We start from the raw sequence: 27,316 nt of genomic DNA on the forward strand, positions 1-27,316 counted from the left end.
AAGCCTCAAAATGCTACAAGTTGAAGCAGTACCTCAACATTGACACACATACACAGCTTGAGTGCCAGCAAACGATAGTGCATCATACAAAGATTTAAAATGTGATGCCCTTGGAAGAAGAAAATTCAGCAAGGCTGTCAAGTAGAATGCATCTTAAAAGTGAACTCTATTGTGTTATGCATATAATTGAAGTGCAATGAAAGAGCATCAAGGCTTTTTTTGAGGGCTTTACATGGTCAAGCAGTTAATTTAAATCTTGCTGGTAGACAGAGTTTAGTTGTATGCGATCTCAAACTGCGTGTCGAATATATGTACTGGTATGATAGGCAAGTCTTCGCTCACTAGTCTACTTTCAAATCTGTACACATTGTTCAGGATAGTTCCCATCTGCTGCCTGGAAAATTGCATCATTTTTCTGGAAAGGATATACTGTAATGTCAAACAGATAACCCCACCTTCAGAAGGATGCGACCACTGAACATTTTTTCCCTTCTTTCCATTGTCAGCATTTTGGAAGGATCATTTCTTTTGCAACACCCTGGCTCTCTCTCCTCCATCAATTCCGAAGAAGAGGCATTGTACTTGAATGTTCACTGTAGTATAATAATTACAAAAAAGATATTCATTAAGGAACAGATCAAGTGGTTTACTTGGATAACTAGTTTGTGACTTCTGGTTGACAGGACATGTCTCTTGTTCTAATCTGTTCTGTTGACTGAAGTTCTTCTTCTCTGTCTTCTCTTTTATGTGTACCAAATTCACAGAGCCAATGCTTTCTAACTCATGTTAGCCACTGTCCTTTGGATGAGTGATAACACTTGAGCTGTTTTTGGCTTGCTAGTACATAAACAGCTCATGATCAGTCTTGGATTAGCTCGGTTATGTGACCAATTTCTAGTTGCATTTTTAAAGATGATTGTCAATCTTTTGCTGTCCCAACAGTTGTTAAATTTGGGGCATGTAAGAGGAACACACACGTACGGATGGGAAAAATCAGTGCTGGGTTCTTGTGGTACAGTGGTAGTGTCCCTACTTCTGGACTATGAGGCCTGTTTCAAGCCCCACCTGCTCCGGAGGAGTGTAATAACACCCCGGAACAGGTTTATTAACAAAAATTAAAAAAGACGTGTTGGTCATCTTACAGCTGTCACTTCCTGTTAGATTGTTTCCCTAAGATGTAAGTTATTTGTGGGAATATTCTTTTCATTGCAACTTTCCCCCTTTAGTAGCATGCTATAAACATGGTAAACTAAGATAATGAAGCAATACAAGTTATTATTGTCTTCTTACATCTAATTGATACATCTAACTGTTCTGGAGAATTCCACAGCCTAACATTCATGTTAGTTAGAAGAACCATATTTTTAACCATAACATGACACCACTGTTTCTATGGAAACTGGAACAAGTTAATTAAATATATTACTTCCTGTATTTGCCATGGAAGTAGAGGCACATTAGTAAGAATCAAACCTTATGAATGTACTGCATTACAACTTACTTCCAAAGTTTATCTCGACTTCCAATGTTCTTAAAAAGAAAGTGACAATTTCTCTTTAAGGTACTTTAAGTTACAAAGCTAAACTAATCTAGGACATAAACTGTGTGGGAGACCTAAAGTTCTTATATTTCAAAGTTATTTTACAGTTTATGTTAGACTGGCATCATGAAAGCAGTTATTAAACCATGAAACTATGACCTCCCTTTTGACCTGAACCATATGACAAAACTCACTTAAAATCAAAAATAAATACAGACAAAGACTCGCATGCTACAGTAATACGTTGCTTGTTAATCTTTACACATGTTGAAAATAAACTCAATCCCAGAACTATTTGGAAGTAATAAATCTCATGTAATTATTTTGAAGTAGAGAGGGGAAAGTTATTTCAGTGTCCTGGCCCAGGTTGACTTTATCCCTCAGTCAAAATCATGACAACAAATTATCTCATCTTTATCATATTGTTGTTTATATGACATCGTTGTGTGTAGGTTGCTTGTTGACTTTCCTGAATTACTAAAGAGATTACACTTCCAACTTACTCAATGGCTATCAAGTACGCTGGGATGTCTGGTGGAAATAAAAAGTCTTTATTTCTTTCCACTGCTTGCTATAGTCAGTGTGAGCCAATTCCACACCCACAGATAGATCGGAGCTCTGAGTCCTGCAAAATTCAGTTGAGAATGGTGATGGACAATTAAACAACTACCAGAAGGGTTAGGTTTTACAAATATGCCTATTCCCTAAATGTTAACTATCACTCCTGATTGATTTTGCCCTCCTCCTGAGGTTCCCTGCATTACAAATGCCAATTTTCAGCAAATTTGGTTCATTCCACATCAAGAAATGACTGGAAACACTGATTAGTGAAAAGACTACAGACCATAACAACATGCTGTCTGCGAATATGATAATTCATGGATCACAACAAGCCATATCCTTCACCCTACTACTCTAGTTTTGCTATAATGCTGACATCTTTCCAACCATGCAGTTAATTTTCCCAGTTTTGTCCTGTCTACAAAAATCCAGGATCACTCAGCTCAAGAGCTCACTCTTGTCTGGTCCAAACTCGACCAAAGGAGATAAATTCCAGAAGAAAGTTGAAAGTTAAAACTTTAAAAAAAATTTCTCTTTGAGTCACACTAAGGAACCCCCCCCCCCCACCCCAGTAATGTAATGGCTCATGGGAATTGGGGAAACTTCTCAAGAGGCTGGAGTCCCAACCAGCACAAAAGAAACCAATCATTTCAACCTCAAAACATAACTGTTAGAATTCCTCAGAGCGGTGACCTAGACCTAGTCATCATCAGTAGATTCATGAGTAACCTTCATTCTTTCATAAAATCAGATGCCAAAATGTTTATTAAGGATTGTATAGTGTTCAAAGAAGAAAGCAGTCCATGCCTTCATTCAGAAAACTTGAGATAATGTTCAGAGTTGGTTTGATAAGTGACAATCAGGCAACAAAAATGACAGGCAATGATCATTTCCAACAGAATAGAATCGAACTAACTATTCTTGTCAGTCAAGGGAATTAACATTGCTGCAACCCCTACCCTACCATCCTGAGAAAATGAAGGGTGACTTTTAAGGTGTTTCAAATGATTAAATATTTCCATTTATGATGAAGAACATGACAAGGGGCCTTCAGTATAACTTAGACATGAAGGACTGCAGTACAGAATCCATAAGAAATACGCATTTACCCAAAGAATCATGAGAGTATGGAACTTACTACCACAAAAGATGGGTTACATGAATAAATGCATTTTAAATGGAGCTAAATGAAGAAATGAGCGAGATGAGCACACATGGTTAAAATTGTTTTGAGTAGTTGGTCTCCTTACCTCAGGAAAGACTGATTCCATAGAGGCAGTGCAACAAAGGTTCACCAGATCCCTGGAATAGCAGAACTCCTATGAAGAGAGATTAGGCAAATGGGGTCTTTATTCTCTAGAGTTTTGAAGAATGAGGGGTGATCTCATTGAAACTCACAAGACACCTAAAAGGTTAGACAGTGTAGATGAACATGAGATATTTACCCTAGTTAGGGAGTCTAGAACCAGGGAGGACTGTTTGAAAATAAGGGGGATGCCAATGTGTGGAGATTTTTGTTTTTAATCACAGTTGTGAACCTTTGAAATTCTGGACCACAGACATCTGTTGAAGCTCAATCCTTGACTTTGTATAAAGTGGGGATTGATAGATTTCTGAATACCAATGGCATACAAGGATATGGGAATAGGCTGAATAAAAGACAAGATAAAATTGAACAATCAACCAACATCGAATGGTGGAGCAGCCTTGACGTAGCAAATGGTTTACTCCTGTTTCTATATATCTATGATGGACTTAACTGAGGAACGTGATAGGAGAATTGAGTGAAACTTCGACTGATTGGGCTAAATGACCTGTTTTTGTGCCATATGTGCAGTGTAATCAATATTCTCAGAATCATCGTTGACCAAAAGAACAACTAGATTGGCCATAGAAGTACTGTAGCATAACTATACCTATTCAGCTACTTGGAGGGTCCATGCACATTCTTTGACATGCAGCCACATTGACTCCAGGTTCCAGAAACAGGTCTCTGAGGCTCATACAGCAGCAGGAAAAATGAGAGGGAATGTACATCTGATGCTAGTTCTTCCGTAGGGCGTAAATTACCGTCTGACTCATTGCAGCATGTCCACTACTCACAAGGCACAAGTCAGGAAGATGATTTAATGTCTTCCACTTGCTTGGGTGAGTAGATCTCCATGAAACACTCAAGGAACTCAACATCATTCAGGATGATTTAATTGATGGCACTTCAACCAGCACCTTAAACATTCAGTTTCTACATCACTGGCATACCAAGTATCAGCTCCAGATAGACTGCAGTCAGTCACCAAGGCTCCTTTGCCTGTATTTTCCTAACCCACGCCAAACCACTTTGAGTAACTAAGGCAACAGATGTGTGTGTATACACTATCACTTCTAAGTCCCTTTCAAATCTCACATTGTCCTGACTTTAAAAAAAATCCATTGCCATTTCTTCATTGTCGCTGAGTCAAAATTCTGGAAATCCCTCCCGAAAACATAATAGATGTACCTATATTCCAGGCTCTATATTGATTTAAGAAAAGGGATTTCCACCATTTTTCAAGGGCAGTTAGGAATTGCCAATAAACATTGACATTGTCAAGAAGATCCAAAACCCATTATTGCAGTAGAAAAATGTAAGTTAAGTGTAGAGGAACTGGACTATCTTATTTACTTATAAATTGGTGATCATTGGCATTCAAAACACAAGCTCATTTCATAAATGAATCTTTTATAAGATCTGAAAATGATGGGCAACAACATCCTTATGTTGTGATATTGATTGCATTGTTTTGCACAATATTAATAATTAATAAATGCTTTTCATCCATCAACATGCTAGTTTGCTCAGTGGGTTCAATAGCCTGTGTATGGTTCAGAATAATGCGAATGGTGCAGTTTAAAATTCCCATTTAGACAGCGGTAAGCTTGGGACCTGCCTGCTTACTTTGTCACTGAGAGTGGAAGGCAACAGCAGACCACCATTGACAAAAATTGTGAAAGAAAGCAACTCAAGATGAAGTGCCAACAGTGTACACGGAAGAACAAATCCATCAAAACCATTGCAGTGTACTTCTGGTGCAGCAGAATAATGATATGAACAAAATTAATATGTTGTCTGCTAAGATACGTTTTCATTAAAATGTCACAATGTTTTGGAGAGTATTTGTGCTATTCTGTGCTTAAATTAATTTCCACTAACACTTCTATCTTATGCAAGTGCCAAAATGTAGTAGTTTTTTGCCTTTCCTTTTCATTTTTATGTATGTGGATAAGTTGGCCCTTAATCTGTGCCAGCATTATATTTCTGAGAGCTGTATAAAATAACCTGCAGAAACCAGAGACACCAGTAGATGAGGGATTGCATCGTTGTCCTCCGCTTCCTTGTTGGATCTTCAAGTCTGTTTCTTCCGCTGGTGGTTGCTGGAGTTTCTGATGTTGTGATTGCTGTTTCCTTTTGCGCCATCTTCACATTTGAAGTAAGCTCATAAGGATTCCAGCCACGGTGATGCCCCTGTCAGATGTGTGAGCAGATAACCTATGGAGAAGCACAGAAAGATAATACGATTCTATTGAAGGAACTCTTGAGTCCACAATCCATCACAATGAAGGCTTATGTTAAGCCACACAGTGTGTCAAGAACCTTTCTAAGTTGAACAGTTGTCATGCCTTCCTCAGAATCTTTTACGTATCTAACCAGATCAAAATATACATTGCACATTCTGATGCAGCATTGGGTGAGTAAACCATCTGCCAGTAAACCAACATGATATCATAACCTCTCACTCTATCAAAAAGTGCGTCGTAGACCATGTCATTCCATGCTAATGTTCAGTGTTTGAATGTGGTGGCTGTAACGTGTTACTTTACAGATCTAACTATGGAATATGCCATTGATAGGAAATGCACAGGTGCTGCTTTTAAGTGCCTTGGTCTGATTATATTTGTTATCTGACCTGTCAAGGAAGCCATTAGTGCATAAAATGTAAGAGTCATGGTTGCTCCGAGTATTTTTGGACAATGTTTGACCTGCTGATGAAGTGCAAATTGGGTTCAGATGGGTGGCATTACTCAATCTCTGCGGACCAGGTACAGATGAGATTTCCTTTGCTAAAGATCATTAGTGAACCAGACAAGTTGTTAAAGCAATGGTCATTATTAGGCGAGCTCCCTGTTGGCTATTTCTGTGAATCAACAGTATATACATAGACAAAAATACAGTGGAGACACTTAGAGGTCTATAAAATCCAATTAAGTTATTAAGTACTTAAATGAATAATACACGCTTTTAACTACTAGAGATATCTCAATCACTCTCTTTCACTACCTTGGTTCTGTAACTAACCCCAAACATTATTACCTCAACATCTGGGAGGCAAGGTAGCTCAGCAGTTAGCACTGCTGCCTCACAGCACCAGGGACCCAGGTTTGAATCCACCCTCAGGATACTGACCATGTGGGCTTTGTGCATTCTCCCTGTGTTAGTATGAGTTTCCTCTAGGTGCTCTGGTTTCCCCTCCAGAGTCCAAAAATGTGCAGGTTAGGTAGATTAGCCATGGAAAGTTCAAGGTTTACAGAGATTGGGTGGGATGCTCTTTGGGGGGGTCGGTGTAGATTCGATGGGTTGCTTCCACACTGTAAGGGATTCTATGATTCTTCACTATGTCCCCTGATGTAGTGTACCTCTGGCAGTCTTATTCTCCAGAGTTCATAGACTCCCTACAGTATGGAAACAGGCCCTTCAGCCCAATAAGTCCTCAACAATACTCAGAGTATCCGACCCAGACTCATCCCCAGACATTATGGGCAATTTAGCATGACCAATCTATGTAGCCTGCATATCTTTGGATTGTGGGAGGAAACCCATGCAGACACAGGGGAGAATGTGCAAATTCCACACACGGTCACCCAAGGGTGGAATTGAACCCGGGTCCCTGGCGTTGTGAGGCGGCAGTGCTAATCACTGAGCTATTGTACTGCTCAGTTCTGCTGAAAAACTCAAGGGTTTGCTGGGCTGCTTTGTACAAAGTCTCCATATCAAGTATTTGCCTTATTTGGAATTATCCATACACATACCCGATCCTGAATGTTTTGCCCTTGTTTGGTAGAGACAGCAGTTGTTGATTTCCTGCAATCTCAACTGTCAGCAGACATGAACAACTCAGCGCAATTCCACTTATATAATAGCATATTATAAGGCTTCTTATCAGTTCCTGTATCTTCAGCCTTTTCCAACATTCTTATTTATTAAAATCAAATATTGCTATGTCATTCAATCCCTACTAGACAGAAAGAGGCCATTCAGCCCATCATGCCTACACTGACCAACAAGATCATCCTACTCAGAACCACCCTATCCCCATAACCCTGCATTAACCATGGCTAATCAACCTAGACTGCACATTCTTGAACACTACAGGTAATATAGCATGGCCAATCCACTTAACCTGCACATCCTTGAACTGTGGGAGGAAACCAGAGCACCCAGCATACAAGGTTGGAAACAAACCCAGGTCCCTGGCACTACGAGGCAGCAGTGCTAACCACTGTGCCACCATGCTGCCCTACATGCCATGGTGACATTCAAGCTCATCTTCTAAGAACTATTAGCCTCCAGCTCTGGATTACTAGTCCATTGAAATTACCACCTCTCAAATTCTATTAGAACCAAAATTGATATCCTAAAATGTTCATATGATTAATACAACTTCCCTGAGCAGGATCTCAAATTCTTAATATTTTTCCACCTGTACCCCAAGAAAGAAACACTTACTCAGCCACTTTACACTCAGAATCAGCCATTATGTGCAGTTGTTATGCATTTCAATTTTGATCTGAGATGCCAAAATTCTAACTTCTTGTGAGTAAGTTGGAGGCTTTGCCTGAGATGCAAGATAAATCCTCCATTGTTCATGTTACCATTAGTGTTGCTATCCCTGTCACCCCATGACTTTTCAACCTCCCCTTGTCTCTATAGAGCCCCATTATAAAACTAGTAATGTCCCCACTTTATTTTCAAATCACATGCCTTTTCAAACTGCTATGCACTCAATGCCCCTACATTTTCCCTTTTTAGAGACCAGAGTGATAGTGACCTGTGAACACATGCCCCACCGTACTTCCAGAGCTGCCTTGGTTGTCCTATGATCTATGTGGTCCTACCCTTCTATCAGGAGTGCCCCCTTTTACTGTTATCATTCTCTCAGTAAGCCAGTTTAATGAAGCCCAACCCCAAATTTCAGTTGTCCCCTTCTTTCAGGACTGAACCTCTTCCCTTCCCCACAACAACCCAATAAGCGCCCCACCCAGAAAGAATGTAGCCCAAATTCCTAACCCGTAATTAGATGAGCCCCTTGACGAACTGTGATGGCACCCCTCATTGAATGTGGTTCCCCTTGTCCTCACTAATGATCATTACATTTTGACTTTCAGACATGCCTATTGTTGGATGTGCAGTATATTTGCCACCTAAACTGCTGGTGCATATTGCAAATGCGATGTTGACTTGTAGAAAGGTGCAGAACAATGGCATGTCCACTCCGTTGGCTGGTCATTGCTAACCCTAACTCCAGTGTGACATTGTGCTCCGTATCCATCTGCAGAATATGGTAGCTTTCACTGAGCACTAAATAGTCTGTGCATTAAAAACGTCTGAAATCTACAGAGGCTGAAAACCTCCAAGTAAGTGCATAGTCAATGAGTGCTAAGAGTGAGTGCTTTGCAAGATGGTGGCAGAATAAACGGTCCGGTCGGACCACCTCAGCTCGCCAGTTCCTTTTCCTTTTACTTTCTGCTTTTTCCCTCAGTGCAGCAGATTTTCTTCCCACTTCCCTCCCCCTCCAACTTCTTAAACAACCCGACCCTAGCTGGAGAGTGGAGGCGAGAGGAAGGAAGATGAGTCACGGCCAAATCCTGCCAGCAGCAGAGCTCATGGGCTGATTCTCAGAATGAGGTGCAGAGCAAGTTGCAGCCGAAGCCTGAAGTGGGAGCAGAATGAGTCCTGGACAGAGGCCAGTATGTGGAGGCAGCATGGCCTTGTGTTCTGAATCCCGATGGGCTGAAGTTATGTTGGGAAAGGACTATAGGGCTATAACTTGACTACTTCATAGACGCTTTTTAATTCTCATTTTGGACTTTAAAACTCTGTATTCCCATGCTAATCATTTATTTTACTATTTCAATTCTGTGACAACACTTAAAACATCTGTACCTAAGTACCCTGTACCTAAGATGGCACCAAGAGGCAACATTACAAACTTTTCACTGCACTCTTTCAAGTGTACATGACAACAAGGGCTATTCTATTCAATTCAAATTAAACTAAGAGCCATAGATGCAACCTGTGTAGACCTATGAGGTGAGATACATCCCTGCAAACAAAACAATCTGGCAGAATCATGCAATTTGTAGGCTTCCTTGAGCTCTAAAGTAAAGTGTTGAATGATCAAAGTGGCATATGATTTGGTCTAATAATAGACATAGTGATGCAATGAGGCTGGTAATTTGCCATTGCTGACCTGCTTGTGTGAAGGGTCGAGGAAGATGGTGACCATAGAAAATGCAGGGACATTGTGCTGAAGATGTAGTCAGATGATGACCAAAGCAAACAATCACCGTGTTGCAGCCACTGGGTACCTGCTTATATTTATCTGTCAGAAATTTGCAATGTTTAGATTCTTACAAAGGAGAGGAGAATTGGAAGTGATGAAGACATCAGACAAGTCAGGGTCTCATTGAAATGTCAGTGCATGGAAATAAGGTAGCTACTCAATATTGAAAACACCATTTAAAGCTTAACAAGAAAATTGAAAAGCCCCTCCTTGACATTGAGACTCTGATTTTTTAATGACGTTGTAGGAAAAATAATTAGAGCCACTTAATTATGATTCAATGACATGGATAATTTCTATATTTGGGTGAAAATGGTGGTTGTAGAGTACAGGATAATAAAATGTGAGGCTGGATGAACACAGCAGGCCAAGCAGCATCTCAGGAGCACAAAAGCTGACGTTTCGGGCCTAGACCCTTCATCAGAGAGGTTGTAGAGTTGTAGAGTACAGCTTGTGTTTCCTGATATACCTTCCCCCCTCCCCCCCTCGGCCCTGTCAATGACTCATTTTGGTTTGCTGATAGAGAATCTACTATAACTTTGATATGTCATTGGTTGATTGTTAACTGCCAAAGGTTTCATTTCTTGTGGAATCCAGGTCCTAATGTAGACTGTTACTCAGAGTTGAATCTTTTCATTCATTGAAATATGTTCATGTGTAGATGTAAAGCTCTTCTTGTCACCAAGAGCTACATTAGAGAGGAAGAGCAAAACAAATCCAATTATGCAGGTAATTAACTACAAATTAGTGTTTCTTTGGATGATATACTTTCAATTAATAAATTCCTGGGATGATTAAATCATTGTGAAAAGAAGAAATTAGGGTGGTATGCTGGAAATGCTGCCCCACTATTCCTGGAATTGTCAACAATGTGAGGAGGATATCAAATAATCTAAAATCCCCAAACTACATAACTGTCAAATTAAGTTTAAAGTAAAATAATCATCAGATTGTTGTGCTTAAGAGAAAACAGCTATTTATTGCAAGCAGATTGTTTATTAATCGACAGCAGAAAAGAAATATGAACAACTAGCCTATGACTCTCCATAACTTAAATTCTGTTGCTTTCAAATAAATTCCCATATGCATACAAACAGAACACAAAGAGACAAAACAGGCAAGATACAAACATTATGGGTGGAAAGGAACTAAAATAGTCAATGAAATATAGATTTTGCATCAGGTCCCAATTCAGCATTTGGCCTTTTACTATCCCTGGAGGTGAATTTGCTTCATTTGTTACAAGAGGGGACTTTTCAGAGAGAGAGAGAGAGAGAGAGGCCAAGTATTTGGGATTTTCTTTTACTTCTCTACTCCTGAGGAAGAAAGAGAAATGTTTTCTCTTTTACAGGCTGGATGTTACTGTTGTTTTGTCCAAATGCAAAGCTGCAGCCATACACTCAGGAACCAATCAAGAAATTGATGCTATGCTACTGCTGAACACGTGCACAACAGGTGTTGAAAAACCAATCAAAAAGTCTGTCACTGAGCAAAGCTGCCCTGAAAACACAGCCGTAGTACTGAGCTGTCTAACATTGTACCCACTACTTGAATGTATTCACCTTGTAAATACAACATACAATGGTAACTTGTTTTTTTTCAAAAAGCTGTGACATCTTCCAAAGTCCCTTGACTTAAAGCAGTATCTTTTCACATTTTTTAAGTCCACAGTCCAAAAATAATTAGTCTTTACACAATATAATGAACATGAACAGGCGCTGAAATCTGCACAAAATGTGTTCGAGATAAAACTGTATCCTATAAAGAGCATAAGACAATTTAATTTTTTTTGCTTCTGGCTGAAGGAGGACATTTAGTTGATACAGTGTTATTCTCATTTGAAAAATGGCACCTTTGACAATTAACATTCATTTGCTAATTGTCTGTAGTGTAGATATCAGATGTGGTGTTGGAATTGAACCTTACAATCTTTCCACTCTGAGGCAAGCAACTGATTAAAGTTGCCATCTTCAGCCAACAGATTCATTAGGATTTACACGCAAATTTAAAATCCCCACAAATGCACTGTATTTTCATCTCTTGGATTAAACAAATGTAATGATTTTTTGTATCTTTCTTGTCTACTATCAAATGCAAATAAATGTGTCCTGACAAGGTTGTTGGTTCTTGTTGTGCATTTTCTTTCCACGTAATATGAAATGTTTAATTTTCTAGTCTCATTGCAACCTGAAGAAATGCCAAATACAAATTTGCTACACACTTCCCGCTTCTGTTGCTTTGGTACCATTTCTTCATAACTTGCCTAATTGAGAGTGACAGCAAAATTTATGATGCAAAACCTATACCAGCATTACTTATTAGTAGTTATTTCAATTGAATAATCTTTGCCATCAATCAAGCAAGTTTCAAAGTGATGGTGGTAATTTGTTGTCTTTTTCAAAATTTATTTAATTAGTTTTCTGGAATAAAATTCACTCAGGGCATAATTGTGTGCTTGTGCTCTCAAATATCTGGTAATAGTAGAATTTGTCTAGCCAATTATGCAAGTCAACATATTGGCAAGAAAAATGATCATGTTCTGATTACAAGCTTGTTGCCTCAAAATGTCCTTGGCCACCCAATTTATATTATTTTAATTCACTATTCAAAACTTTACAGAGAAACCAAAAATGTAGATATTTATAATCTTTAGAATGACTTCTCTCGTGGATATTAAGTGAGGGTGCAATAGAAGGAATAGAGCAAATAGAAGATTGTAAGTTGTTGCCCTGCTAGATTCATTATTCGTTTTTCATTTTTTTTTCCCTCATTCATTTCCTTACTTACTATAATTTGATTCTTTGATTGTATACAAACTGCATATTGAAAATATCTAACCAAAAGAAAATGCCTAGTCAAATGCAAGAATAAACAAAAATTGAGCATGCTGAGAAAGCCATGGAAAACAACACTGTGATTCAAAATACATCTCCAGGTGTAAAAAGGGAATATGAGAACAGAAAGAATGGTAATGGGTCATATGAGTCCATTAAAGACAGATGGAGGTAAGATTCTAATGGACAAAAAAAATTTACAGATGTATTAAATGATTACTTTTGATACATTTTTATATTACAGGAAGAAAACAAATACCTGCAAGACAGCCTATTGTACAGAGATAAGATATTGGACTTAGCAAAAGTTTTTTTTGAATAATGGTTGCAGAGATAACAATGAAAAGTATGATGAAAACTCTCAAGGACTTGTTGGTTTCCATCAAAGTGTACTACAGGAAATAAGTAATAAAATTTAATGTGCGTTATTTACAATTTTCAAACAATGAAAGGGAGAGAGAAAGATCCAGAGACAGCTAGCAGCATCTAAACAAGCTGGAGAATTGTGGGTCTGCAGACAATCAACACCTCTCAAGAATGGGAGAGCACATGGGTGGGTATCACATAAAATGTAGAGACATTGAGAATAGGAGGAGTAGACCATTTAGCCTGTTGAGTGGCTTTGCCATTCAGTGTTATGATGGCTGATCCTCTATCTCAACTCCACATTAACATACTGTTCCCATACATTCAGCTTCCAGAAATGCATTGATTTAATTCTTTGTTAAATTCATTTCTGTGACTTTTCCTCCAAAGCCTTCTGTAAGAGGGAATTCCACAGATGCATCACCCTCTGGGTGAAGAAATTTCTTGGACCAAAATGGCTAACCACATGTCCTGAAACCACTTTGTCTGAACTCCCTGACCAAGGGAAGTATTATCCCTACATCCAGTCTGTCCAGTCCTGTCAGAATTTTAAGTTGTTCAGTGAGAACTGCTCTCATTCTTCTAAATTCTGGTAAATACAGGACAAATTGACTCACTTTCTCCTCAAAGATAAACTTGTGATCTCAGGAATCAGTCTGATGCTCATAATACTCCTTGTGTGATCTCACCATGGCCCTGTATAGCTGCAGTAAGATTTCTTGTACTCTGTACCCTCCTGCAATGAAGGCCAACATGCCATTTGCCTTCCTAACTGTTTGCAACATGAGGAGACGAGAAAAAATGACTCTTTGCAGGGAAGTCATGAGTTGATTAATTTTTAAACAGCTGCTTTTCTGGACTGTGTTTCAGTCGATACTTTTGAAAAATTTCTAAACTTGCACAGGAATAATAAGTAATTATGAGTAATGCAGAGGGAGCTCACTTGTGATTGAGGATGAGGAATTTTTACTTTCTATTGATCTTTAATTTTTATTTAATAATACAGCAGTAGGATTCAATGAAGCAGAATGCCCTTCCTGTGGCCTCAGGGGAGTCTGGATACTTTTTGTGAGCTAGACAAACCCATGTGCAGGACGTGTCACCAGCTACTCAAGCTTCTGTTCTGGGTTTCGGAGCTCAAGTCACATGAGATGCACCCATGTGTCAGAGAACCACATGAATGCAATGTTAAGAGAGGAGGTCACATCACAAATTATCGATAAGCAAGTAAATAGGGAATGGGGGTTACACCAAGCAGACCAGAAGAAACGCGCAGATATTGCAGGAGGTCACTCAAGGGAGTTCTCACTACACAGTTTTCTGTTCTGAATATAAGACCGTAGACATTCAATAAGATAATATTGATCTGATAATCTTCAGCTCTACTTTCCTGATTTTGCTTCATAGCCCTTGATTCCCTTACTGATTAAAAGTCTGTCTATCATGGCCCTGAATGTTCTTAACAAGCCAAATTCTACAGCTCTGTGTGGGAAACAATTCCATAGGTTCAGTACCATCTGAGATATTTACCCTAATCTCTGTCTTAACTGGGTGACCACTTATTCTGAGGTTATATCCTTTGCTCCGAGACTCTCCCATAAAAGGGTAACACTGCCTTTGCAACTATCTTTGAGGCCTTCAGACAGTCTTATATGCTTCATAAAGTCACCTGTCATTCTGCTAAAGTCCAATAAGTACAAGCCCAACCTGCTCAACTTTTCCTCAAGAAAATTTCTTCATACCTGTGATGAACCTAGTGAACCTGCTGTGAGGTGCCCTGATACCAGTCAATCCTTCCTTTGACGCGGATGCCAAAATTAGGTATGGTCTAACTAGTGGAACAAAGACAGAAAGTTGTTGGAAAAGCTCAGGAGGTCTGGCAGCATCTGTGAAGAGAAAATCAGAGTTAGCATTTCAGGTCTGGTGACCCTTCCTCAGTTCTGAGGAAAGGTGTGGCAGGACATTCAGCGAAGTGGAACTGAGGAACATTAACTCTGGTTTTCTCTTCAAAGGTGCTGCCAGTCCTGCTGAACTTGTCTTGCGAGATTGTCACAATGCCACTGTCTCCCGTAGAGGACACAAGGATCAAGGAGGTGAGGCAGGCTGAGACAAGGGGTCTTGAGTTGTCATTGAGTTAACATGGAGGGTCTGAGGGCCTTTGTGGGTGAGTGAGGCTGTGAGCTGGTTTGAGGGTTGAGGAACAGAGGACCTAACAGCTTCTGAAACATATAGGAAAAAGTCCCAGTAATTGAGGCAGCTCTCTAAACTGCCTACCTCGATATGATCTCAGGAATAGGCTAAAATCTTTCCAGGATAAGTAAAGACAGATACTTGCAAATAAACAAAATAAATACAGTTGCTCTAATAATTTTAAATAGTCCAAAAAGTATATAGGCTTTAAACATACTGTATTTCACTGCACACAGTTTCACTTAGCACATATAATATACTCTATTTGCTAAACTGTCTAAATATAGCGTAAAGGCTTCAGAAAAGTTGCCACAAATAAAATTTCAAAATTTCAACAACTGTTCATCACTGAGTACAAACATTTCAAGTGATGTTAAGTCTTGGGGAGAATTGCCACAATTTTTACACATTTATGGTGAAGGATTCCTCCACACTTGTGGAGACCATAGCAGACTTTCATATTGTTAACAATGCGGTATCCCTCTATTCATTTGACATTCCTAGCCTCTTCACCAATGTACCATTGGAGCATAATGTAATGAGGATTTAGAAATGCTGCCATTGTGTGAATCAGTATTCACTGAACTTCTGAATTCAGTAATTCACACATTGTCTGCCAAAATAGACGGTGTTACCTTTCGGATCTCCACAGGGGCACAGCTTTTACAGGCATCTTTGTTGAGTTATTGATAATGGAATGACACCTAATCTCCTACCCCTTGCACATTTCTTATCTGTAAATGCTGTAGCGAATCTGCCACTGCTTGCAATAATTTCTTCACTTGTCATACCAGTCTGTCTTCTGCACTCCAACTCACTGTTCAAAGGAGGAATCTAATGAGATCCCTTTCCTTGAAGTCCTCGTTAAGAAATGAGTCATGAATTTTTCTATTTGTGTCAACTGCAGAGCTACTTTCACTGGACTTTATATGCATTGCGATTACTACAGTTCAATGTGCTGTAAGATTGCCCCGTACCAGCTACCATATAAATAGGACCTGAGTCATTTGTTCACCATGTAAACCTCATGGTGAAATAGGACATATCAAAGCCATCCTGCAGAAAAATGGCTATCCTGATCAGATCATTTCTCACAGTTTATCAGACAAATGCATGAATGGGCCAAGGCCATCACTTTGGCCCTGAAAGATGCTTTTGATTGCCTTGGTTACCTTGGAAGTTTGAGCAATAAGAGAAGTTAGTCAGCTTGTTGCTATGAAGTAGCAACATGAGTGCTGTTTAACTAACAGTCTTAGAGAGTCATGGAATTTTTTAGAGCACAGAGAAAGACCAATCATATCTATACCTGTCAACAAGCACCTATTCTACTCCCATTTTCCAGCTCTTGACCCGTAGCCTTGTATGCCATGATGTTTCAAGTGCTCTTCTAAATGTTTCTAAATAGCCTTGAGGATTCCTGCCTCTGCAATCTTTTAGGCAGTGCGTTCTAGACATCCAACACCCTCCAGATGACATTTTTATTAACCTCAAAAAAATACTGCTTCTTAATTTAATACTGTTCTCCCAGTTATTTGACCCTTCTACCAAGGTGCAATGTTTTCTCTATCTAGCTTATCTAACCCTCTTAACATTGTAAACCTCAGCCGTGACCCCCTTTGTGTTCTCTGTTCTAAGGGAACCAATCCAAACCTATCTAGCCTCTTTTCATAGCTGAATCACTCCAGGCCAAGCAACATCCTGGTGAAAGACAGAAAACACTGCAGGTGCTGGACTGCAAGGCGGACAAACAGGAGGCTGGAAGAACACAGCAAGCCAGGCAGCATCTGGAGAAAAGGAGCAGTCAACATTTCGGGTATTACCCCTCTTTAGGACTAGGTTAGGGGGAGATGCAGATAAAGGAGGGGGGGAGGGGGTTAGCAGAATGGTGGTGATAGGTGGACACTGGTGGTAGGTGCAACCTGGTTGGTTGATTGGAGGGATGATTCCCGTAGGTGGATGCAAAGGAGGGTCAGAAGGTGGAACAGAAGGGAGGAGGTGGGGCTGGAAAGGGAGTCAGGGGATGGATGGGAAGGTTATTTGAAATTGGAGAATTCAGTCCTCCGGGCTGTAAGGAGTAGAAGAGTGGAAGATAAGGTGTTGTTCTTTAAATTTGTGTTGCGAGTTGCTGCGACGCTGGAGGAGGCTGAAGATAGACATGTCGGAGGGGGAATGAGGTGGGGAGTTGAAATGGGCTGTAACCAGGAGATTGGCCATTACAGGCCAAGCAAAGATGTGAAATGGGTGGTGACCGGGACTTCATACCATACAGTAAAAATCATAAGTTTGCAACACTCTCCCCTATTCGCCTCCAGTTGGATAACCCACTCAGCATGCACAATCCGCAATCTGTATCTGGCCACTTCCAGGACCCCACACTGCTGCCACCATTACTCATGTGCAAACCTCATCCTGCACTTGGCCTGCTTCTGGTTCTGACACCGATTTCAGTTCTGGCCTGGCACCTGAACCTTTGCAACAACCGACTGTGACCCACAGGAACTTACCTTCAACATTTGTCTCTGCTCCAGACAACTCCACAACCGCTGGCCCGGATTCCACCAATAAAAGGAGTGGGAGTTGCTCAACTTCCCTGCACTTCTACCTCCACTCCAGACTCTGTCCACTCTCCAATCAACACACAGATTCCTATCCCTGGGGTTACTCCTAGGTCCCACAGCCCACATGCAGCTAGCTAGAACACCTCTCCCTCCTCATCCCTACACACCAACAGTACACCCTGTCCTTCCACCTCTCCTCCCTCCTCTCTAACTCATTTCTCCCCCACCTCTCCCCCCATCCAATTCTCCGTTCTACTCCCCGGCCTGCTACCCTCCCACCCTAGTTCCCCTCCCAAAACTACTCACCTACCCCCCCCAATCACACCGTGTCCAACCCGTATCCATCACATCCTATTGCCTTCCTCCCTCTCCTCCTTCAGAACACCTCAAGACCCACCCAAAACCCTACCCCTGAACCTTACTACATGTTCACAATTTCCCTTGACCTCAAACTCTCTGAGGCCAAATGGTCTGTCCTCAGTAAAGGGCTCACGTTCGTGCCCCTCCGACCCCACCTCAATGAGTTCCGTGCCTGCCATGATGTGGAACTGTTCTGCTGTGTCTGCCTCCTTTGATAAAGACTCCCAACTACCCTTCGGGGACCCTTTCTCCCACCACCAATTTTCCTCCTCCTGCTGGAGGCACCCTGCCGGCATCTTACGTGCCCTGGACCTCTTCACGGCCGACAATGGCATCAACTGCCTCGCTTTCTCCAACCCTTTCACACACTTTAACCTCTCTCCCTCCAAACATTTACCACTCTACTCACTCCGAACCAATCCCCAACTCACTGCCAAACCTAGTGACAAAGTAAGACATTGGTAATGTGTAGGATGGACTTCTATGTTGCAGAGGTTGTACACCAACTCCTTGACATCATGTCCAACCTCCCCCTTGACAATGACCCCATTATTGTCCATCAAGCCACCGTCTCCCACACTATCCATGACCTCATTGTTTCCCTCCCCTCCATGGCTGCAGCCTTATAGTCCCCCAGCCCCGTACTGACTGGTTCTATCTGCTCCCCAAGATCCACAAGCCCAACCACCCCAGCTGTTCCATCGTTTCCGTGTATTCCTACACCACCAAACACATCTCATCCTACCTGGACTCCATTCTTTCCCCCTTGGTGCAGGCACATCCCACCTACATCTGGGGGACAAACCAGTCCCTCCACCTCTTTGGTAACTTGCAGTTCCCTGGCCCCCAGCACTTTATCTTTACTATGGATGTTCAATCCCTATACATGGCCATGCACCGCAAGGATGGCCTACAGGCCCTTAATTTTTTCCTCTCCAACTGACCCATCCAAAATCCCCACCAATACCACCCCCCCAGCTTGTCAAAGTAGTCCTCACCTTCAATAACTTTTCCTTCAATTCTTTGCACTTTCTCCAAATCTAGGGGATTTCCAGGGGCCCCAGCTATGCCTGCCTGTTTGTTGGTAATGTTGAGTAGTCCCTCTTCAGTACATACACCAGTACTGTTCCCCAACTCTTCTGCCGTTACATCGATGACTGCATCAGTGCTATATCCTGCATGCAGGTTAAAATGGAGCAATTCATCAACTTGGTTCACAACTTCCACCTGGCCCTCAAATTCACTTGTTCTATGTCAGCCACCTCCCTCCCCTTCCTTGACCTCTCCATTTCCATTTCTGGTGATAGTTTACAGATTGACATTTAATATAAACCCACAGACTCCCGTAGCTACCTGGACTACACCTCCACCAACCCGGTATCCTGCAAAAACTCCTCCTTCTCTGTCACATCTGCTGTGATGAGAAGACGTTCCACTCCCAGGTTTCCCGGATATCCTCTTTTTTCAAACAATGCCTTTTTTCCACTCTTTCACCCAGACAGCCTTCAACCATGCCTCCTCCATTCTCCATTCCACAGTTCTTAACCACCCCCCTCCCAAACGTAATAACAATAGGGTCCCCCTTGTTCTCACTTTTCACCCCACCAGCCTCCGCATCCAATGTATCATCCTCAAACACTTTCACCAACTCCAATTCGACCCCACCACGGAGAATACCTTCCACTCCCCTATTCTCTCTGCCTTCTGCAAGGACCATTCTCTTCACCACTCCTTAGTTTTTGCCACACTCCCCACCAACCACTCCAACCTGCCCGGTACCTTCCCCTGTAACTGTAAAAGATCCAACACCTACCCACACACCACCTCCCTCACATCAACCCAGGGCATAAACAGTCCTTTCAAGTGAGACAGAGTTTCACCTGCATCTCTTCCAACCCAGTCTATTGTATTCGGTGCTCCCAATGTGGTCTTCTCTACATCAGTGAGACCAAACATAGGGTAGGTGACTGTTTTGCTGGGCATCTTCGCCCTGCCCATAATGGCAAGCATAATCACCCAATCACCAACTATTTCAACAGCGTCCCCACTCTCCCTCTGACATGTCTGTCCTCAATCTGCTCCAGTGTTGCAGTGAATCTGAGTGCAAATTTGAAGAATAACACCTTATCTTCCACCTGGGCACTCTGCAGCCTGGATTACACAACACTGAGTTCTCCAATTTCAAATAACTTTCCCATCCATCCCTGTCTCTCCTTCCAACCCCACTTCCTCCCTTCCAATCCACCTTCTGACCCGCCCTTCTAGCCACCAACCGGATTCATCCCTCCCATTGAACAACCAGGTCGTACCTCCCACCAGTGTCCACTATCAACACCATTCTGCCACCACCCCCTCCCCCCTCAAAACCTCTTTTATTGGCATCTCCCCCTACCCCACATCGCGTTCTGAAGAAGGGTAATACCTGAAATGTTGCATGCGCCTTTTCTCTAGATGCTGCCTGGCTTGCTGTGTTCTTCCAGCCTCCTGATTGTCCACCTAATATCCTGGTGAATCTCCTCTGCAACGTCTCTAGTACAACCACATCCTTCCTATGATGCGGCAACCAGAACTGCACACACTGCACCCTCTGTGGCTGAACTAATTATCTGCACATATCTGCATCGTAAACTCCTTGCTCTTAGATTCACTGACTTGACTAATAAAAATAGGTATCCCATATACCTTCTTAACCAGCTTTTTTACTTATCCTGGTACCATCAATGATCTATAAATAACAGGGAGTGAATCTGTGGAATTCTTTACTGCAGAGGGCTAGGTCATGAAATATATTCAAGGCTACATTAGACTCTTTAAGGGAATCATGGGTTATGGGCAAAATACAGGGAAGTGGAGTTGAGGATTATTAGACCAGTCATGATCTCATTGAATGGTGGAGGAGACTCGAAGGGCTGAATGACCTACCTCCACTCCTATGGTCTTATGTTCTTATGAACATGCACACCAAGGTCTCTCTCATCCTACGTACTTCCTACGATTGTATAAACAGTCAGGTGGGACTAGTTTAGTTTGGGATTATGTTCAGCATGGACTGGTTGGACTGAAGGGTCTGTTTCCATGCTGTATGACTGTACGTACTCCCTGGCTTTGTTGGCCCTGACTTCGGACACCAATAAAAACTCGAGTTATTCAAAAGGCAAAATATTTTTGTTTGATTTTTCAGTAGGAATAATGCATAAAATGTTCAGATTTATATCAATTCACTGATTCTGTGCTTGTTTTTATTCTTTCATGGGATTTGCACATTGGCAAAGCAAGCATTGTCATTTATTACCAATTGCCCTTGAGAAGGTGATGAGCCACCTTCTTGAACTGCAGCAGTTCATCCGGAATGGGATGCAGTGATGAGTTGTTAGGAAAGGGATTCCGGGATAATGACCCCAGTGATAATAAAAGAATACTACGTGCATCTGCAAAGACTGTAACAGTGTGCCTTATATAGTGCAAATATATTTTTGACACTAACTTTTGGATATAACGGAGCTTAACTGTGTCTTTGTGTATGCCAGCTATTACTGTCAGTTTTATACAGTAATAATGATGCTCCTTGACAGCTTTGCCTTCAATACAGCTACTTCATCTTCCATCATGATTTTGGGGCATTACAACTAACTTTGAATTTTTAAGCATTGTGTTGTCTGTGACTGTTAGACTCGAGCCAGTTCAGAACTCCTTTGTCATTGAACTATGTGGTCATAGAACATAGAACATAGAAAAGTACAGCACAGTACAGGCCCTTCGGCCCACAATGTTGTGCCATGGAATAATCCTAATCCAAAAATAAAATAACCTAACCTATATTCCCTTCAATTCACTGCTGTCCATGTGCATGTCCAGCAGTCGCTTAAATATCACTAATGGCTCCGCTTCCACAACTACCACTAGCAAATTATTCCATGCACTCACAACTCTCTGGGTGAAGAACCTCCCTCTGACGTCTCCTCTATACTTTCCTTCTAACACCTTAAAACTATGACCCCTTGTGGCAGTCAATCCTGCCCTGGGGAAAAGTCTCTGGCTATCGACTCTATCCATGCCTCTCATTACCTTGTACACCTCGATCAGGTCACCTCTCTTCCTCCTTCTCTCCAGAGTCTGAGCTCAGTCAACCTCTCCTCGTAAGACAGGCCCTCCAGTCCAGGCAGCATCCTGGTAAACCTCCTCTGCAGCTTCTCCAAAGCCTCCACATCTTTCCTATAATAGGGCAACCAGAACTGGACACAATATTCCAAGTGAGGTCTCACCAGGGTTTTGTAGATCTGCAGCATAACCTTGCGGCTCTTAAACTTGATCCCCCTGTTATGAAAGCCAAAACACCATATGCTTTCTTAACAACCCTATCCACCTGGGTGGCAACTTTGAGGGAGCTATGCCCTTGAACACCAAGATCCCACTGTTCCTCCACACTGCCGAGAATCTTGCCTTTAATCCTATATTCAACATTTAAGTTCGACCTTCCAAAATGCATCACTTTGCATTTATCCAGGTGCATTTATCATGTTCCTTTCATGGAAATTTCGTAGCCAAATAAGAATATGTTTTGATTGTCCCGTGCTAGGATTTTCATTCTATTATGTGAAAATTCACTTTGGAAAACCTGGTTTATTACCGCTTTCTCAAATTTGCATTTTCAATGAAAGTTGCTCACCTATTAACAATATGATGAATATTTGCACAAATACAAACATTTATAATTTATTGCAGCAGTTATTCTACTGAAGCTGATATTTATGGAAAGCCTTATTTAAATTTTTAGAGTCTGCATGACAGCACAAGATTAGCAGGTGTTTGAGTAAAGAAACAAATTTGATATAAAATGTAAATGACTGACAATGATTATCATCATTTTCCAGAACGGCAATGATTTTTATTTTAATCTGCATTTGTGTGCTAGATATAATAACTATCATTGCAACTGAAGGATTTAGGAATACAGATTTGGAAGATCAATAATGTTGCATCTGTAAAGTACTAGATTACCCTGTGCCAACATCGTGAAATGGAAACATGGGCAGGTAAGGTTATTTCAAATACAGAATGAGCAGTAATTTTGCACATATCTCAAACAATGACCCAGAAGCCTCACACCCAAAATGCACAGCTTGAACATACTTCCAGGTTTTTAAACCAGCACAGCAACATCACTAGACTCATGATATTCACTCACTCATACAATCCCCTCTGTCTTATACAATGTACTTCTGCCCAAATAGAAGCAGCAGGTACTGAGAGGGGACAAGTGCATGTCCCATGAAGAAGATGGTTTTTGCTATCATTAGAGTAGCCATTGATGATGTGGTGAACAAAAGTAGGATTCAAACCATTGTAGATGATTATCTTTATACTCGATTTTCCATCTCATATTCTAGTGTCTTTTTATGCCACACTTTGTCTAAATTAGAAACTAGAGGTGGTGAAATAGCTGCCCAAATGTACCCACCTCCTATTTTCTATATTTTAGCCAATTGCTAATCCATACTGTAAAGGACCATCAGTCACAAACACTTCTAATTTGCCAACCAGCCTGCCATATGGCATCATGTCAAGTGTTTTCTGAAAGTCTAAATATACGGCATCCACAGCCCTACCCTCAGCTACTACCTGTGTCATTTCTTCAAAGAACTCAAACAAATTTGCCGGACACAATCTGCCTATGACAAAGCCATGTTGACTGTAAAGTATTAACTTATTTTCTCGCAATATATATTTAGCTTATCTCGTAATGTGCCCTGCATCAGTTTTCCCATGACTGTTATCAATCTGACAAGTCTGTGGTTTCCCTAAGTTATCCTTTTCTCCTTTATTCAACAAAGGTGTCACATTTACAATCCTCCAGTACCCCTGGATTAGTCCTGTCTTCAGAGAGGCCTGGAAAATTTCTGTCAATGACGCCACAATTTTCTCCTACCTCTCTCAATAATTTAGGATCCATTCCATCTGGGTCTGGTAATTTCTCTTCCTGGAGTGCTGCCATGCTTTTTAGTGCCTCTATTTTATCTCTCACTATACTGTTCAGTTGCAGGATACCCATATTTTCAACTAAGCTATTTACTAGTTTCGTAAAAACAGAAGCAAGGTATTCTTTTAGTATCTCTGACATACCCTTTGCTTCAGTGAACAGCTTACTGAGCTTGTTTCTTATGGGCCCCAAATCAATCTTTCTACAATTTGGTTTCATGCACCCCACCATCCTTTCCTCGTGCTTCCTCTTAGCCTTCCTTATTCCAACCTTAGCCCGTCTGCTGCACTTGAGATACTCTTCCTGATTTCTGTTGCAATAATTATTCTGTTATGCATCATATGCCTCCTTTTCTTCCTTATTTTCTCATCAATATCTTTGATCATCCAAGGTATTCTTGTTTTAGATACACTTTATTTCTCATCGGTATTTATTTATCATGTGTATGCACCTATCTTGTAACCTATTTATCTCTCTTTTGGAAGTCTTCCATTTTTCATCTTGTGTTTTATCTGCTAAAAGCATTTCAAATCAACCTGTTCCAGTTCAACTTTTAGATCCCCAAAATCTGCCCTTAACAGTTGAGAATCTTAATCATTGACTGAACTTCATCCATTCCAACTTCATATTGATCCTTAATATATTATGATCACTAATTCCCAAACGCCTCCATACTCTGACATTCTCCACTTCGCTTTCTTCAGACCAGATCCAGCACAGCTCCCTCATTGGTAGGACTGGGAATGTACTGTTCCAGAAGGATTTCCACACATTGCTAGTGATAATAATCAGCCACGGGAGTAATCGGTTAATGTTTTTCATGCATTATGGCAGATTAATTTATAAATACAACACGTAATTTTTATGTATGGTGACTTTTGTTTTTGCAACGTGGGCAAGCAAAGACTGTGATAGCAAGTGACAGTGTGAGGTAAGATAAGGTGTGGAACTCTTGTGAAATGGGAAATTGTGATCGTATTTATTTTTAATGGTAGCAGAATTGAATTTTTTTCATAGGCAACCCAGGTCTCAAGGGGCTTTGCCAATTACCTCTGACCTTTCTCCTCTTTCTGCTTTTGCTCTTCAACATCTCAACATTTAGCTGGTCGTATTCTCATGTTGGCATGTGATGCAGCATACTTCAGACCACCAGAAAACTTGATATTTTCTCTGCCACATATTACAGCATTGCTCTAGAACCATACAAGCAACAGAAGTATGTATCAGTGTGGCAATAAGCTGCTTGCGCAAATTTTGTCTGGCAGCATAGCATAGTATGTGTGGCACTCACCTATGCCTTGGTTGTGCATTGTTTCTTGCTGAGGGTTTAACCAAGTGGGCTGTTCAGGGATTGAAACCGAGCAAACAAAAACATCAACAGTTCAGTAAAATGATCTCAGTGAAATCTGCCACCTGCTGCAGCCACAACTGCAAATTCAATGCTCAGCAAGAACCAGTGGCTGTGATTGCTAGTGACTCTGGAAATTTTATGCACAGACTATGGAACTTTTTTGCATCTGTTGTATAAGGCAGTTAGTATCTCAGAGTTAGACAAGGGAAAATAATGCAAGACAAAATGAGGGATGTTAAAGGGACAATAAAGAATCAAAAGATGGTTTCAGAGGAAGTGTAAATGATATAAACACAGCCATTATTGACTGTATGAGAGAATTGTCATGGTAGTTATGACCTGAGTTATTAAACGTAGTATTATGGCTGACAGTTGTCATCAAGGGACTATATGTAATATTCAATTATAGTTTGAGTTTAAGCACAGTAATGCTTCCTATTGTTTTCTCCACAAAGGAAGGAATAGCGAAATAACTTAAGTTAATATTGATATGCTAATTGTGATTGTTACTACTTTCTTATTTATTTATTGTTAATGTATTTGTGGTGTAGCTTTTAACCTAATCATGTTTACTCTACCCCATCTGAAGTTTATGAAATCATAAGAAAGCTTGTGATATATCAGGTAAGCTTAACACAGCAACAGGAGATTTTATTTGACCCTTGGCTGTGGTACACTGCCAGATTTTGCACAAATAAATCACATTTATAGGGAGTACTTATAAAAGTGAAGTTTATGTCTGAGAATAAGGAAAATATCTGTGTGAAATTTCAATAAATTTAGTTGGAGTTACATATGTTTTTAATACATAATAATGAATGCCCACAAAATTGTTAGATTATTTAAATCTACAACTAAGTGTTTAAAAAGAGTATTGAAAGCTTGTTATGTCATCATAGGATAAGTTTTTCTTCAATAGTAATTATTATGTTTACAACTAGTTATATATACAAGATCTTTACATGAAATATTGATTAACTTAGACGACTATATTTGCACGCATCAAAATCTTTATTTTGTTTAAGGTGCATCATCTTCAAATCAGTCATTTTACAAAGTGTTTTTCTCTTTTCTTCCTCTTCCCCAAAGTATGCCATCTGGATGGTCCTCTGGGTCACATGGAATGTGTTTGTTATCTGCTTCTACTTGGAGGTTGGAGGCCTTGCGAAGGTAATTTGCCGCCTGATGATCTGAAGCTGTTCACTCTCTAGTTCTACAAGCTATTAAGTCAATCTTGAGTTTTATGAAATGTTCCCCATCCTGAGATATTTTTAAAGATAATCATGTCATTTTGAATAGCTTAGCACACTGAGTTAAGTCTCCAATGCAAACTTTATTGTAAAAAAAACAGGTAAAATTTACTATAAATTCATTAATTGAGAGAAATCTGCAGGAAGATAGCATTGATTCCAGTGACAATTGCATCAGCCTTTAAATTCTCTTGATAATTTGAATTTGAATGTTTTTCTGTACTGACGATGACAGATTGTGTTCTATTCTCTCCTTAAGGGAAATAAACTCCTTTTGTTGTTATGTTCACGCATTAATTATTGCAATATATAAACAAGTAAATGCTAGAACGGAATGTGAGGTACTGCTGATGGAAACATAAAACAATAATGTGAGATAATGCATTGTAACCATTTTACCTTGCTAAGAGATTAATTATATCGTAGAATATCCAGAATTTCACAGTTGTGTATACCAGTAAATTTTCATATGATTTTGCCTGCCTCTCTCAAGATGAAGGGGTCAATTTGAATGGCAGATGACTCCAGGTCCACCCATTCTTGAAGGCATGGCTTACCTGGCAAGGAGCAACTCCCCAAACATACCTGAATGTTGCCTGCCAGGGCATTTCATACACCATTAGTTAACTACCAATGGAGGCTGAATGTGTCCCTTAAATGCCTCAATTGATCTTGGACATGAAGAGTATTCTTGAGCCTTCCTGCCTGGATCTAATTGAAGGAAGAAGGGA

General features: G+C 40.6%; 1 protein-coding gene across 6 annotated transcripts in view; it reads left to right on the plus strand.

The window, feature by feature from the left end:
* nkain2 (sodium/potassium transporting ATPase interacting 2) overlaps positions 1-27,316 on the plus strand; it is a 519,086-nt gene that overhangs the window by 203,049 nt on the left and 288,721 nt on the right. For all 6 annotated transcript variants that reach the window (XR_007247637.2, XR_009445687.1, XR_007247638.2 and 3 more), the window contains exon 4: positions 26,425-26,505. Coding sequence is in view for 2 of the 6 variants with exons in the window: in XM_048531959.2 (XP_048387916.1) it covers positions 26,425-26,505 (81 nt within the window). In the remaining 4 variants the exon portion in view is untranslated. The remainder of the gene's footprint in view (positions 1-26,424; positions 26,506-27,316) is intronic.

Source organism: Stegostoma tigrinum, chromosome 4 (assembly GCF_030684315.1).
Source record: "Stegostoma tigrinum isolate sSteTig4 chromosome 4, sSteTig4.hap1, whole genome shotgun sequence".
In the NCBI taxonomy this organism is placed as follows: domain Eukaryota; kingdom Metazoa; phylum Chordata; class Chondrichthyes; order Orectolobiformes; family Stegostomatidae; genus Stegostoma; species Stegostoma tigrinum.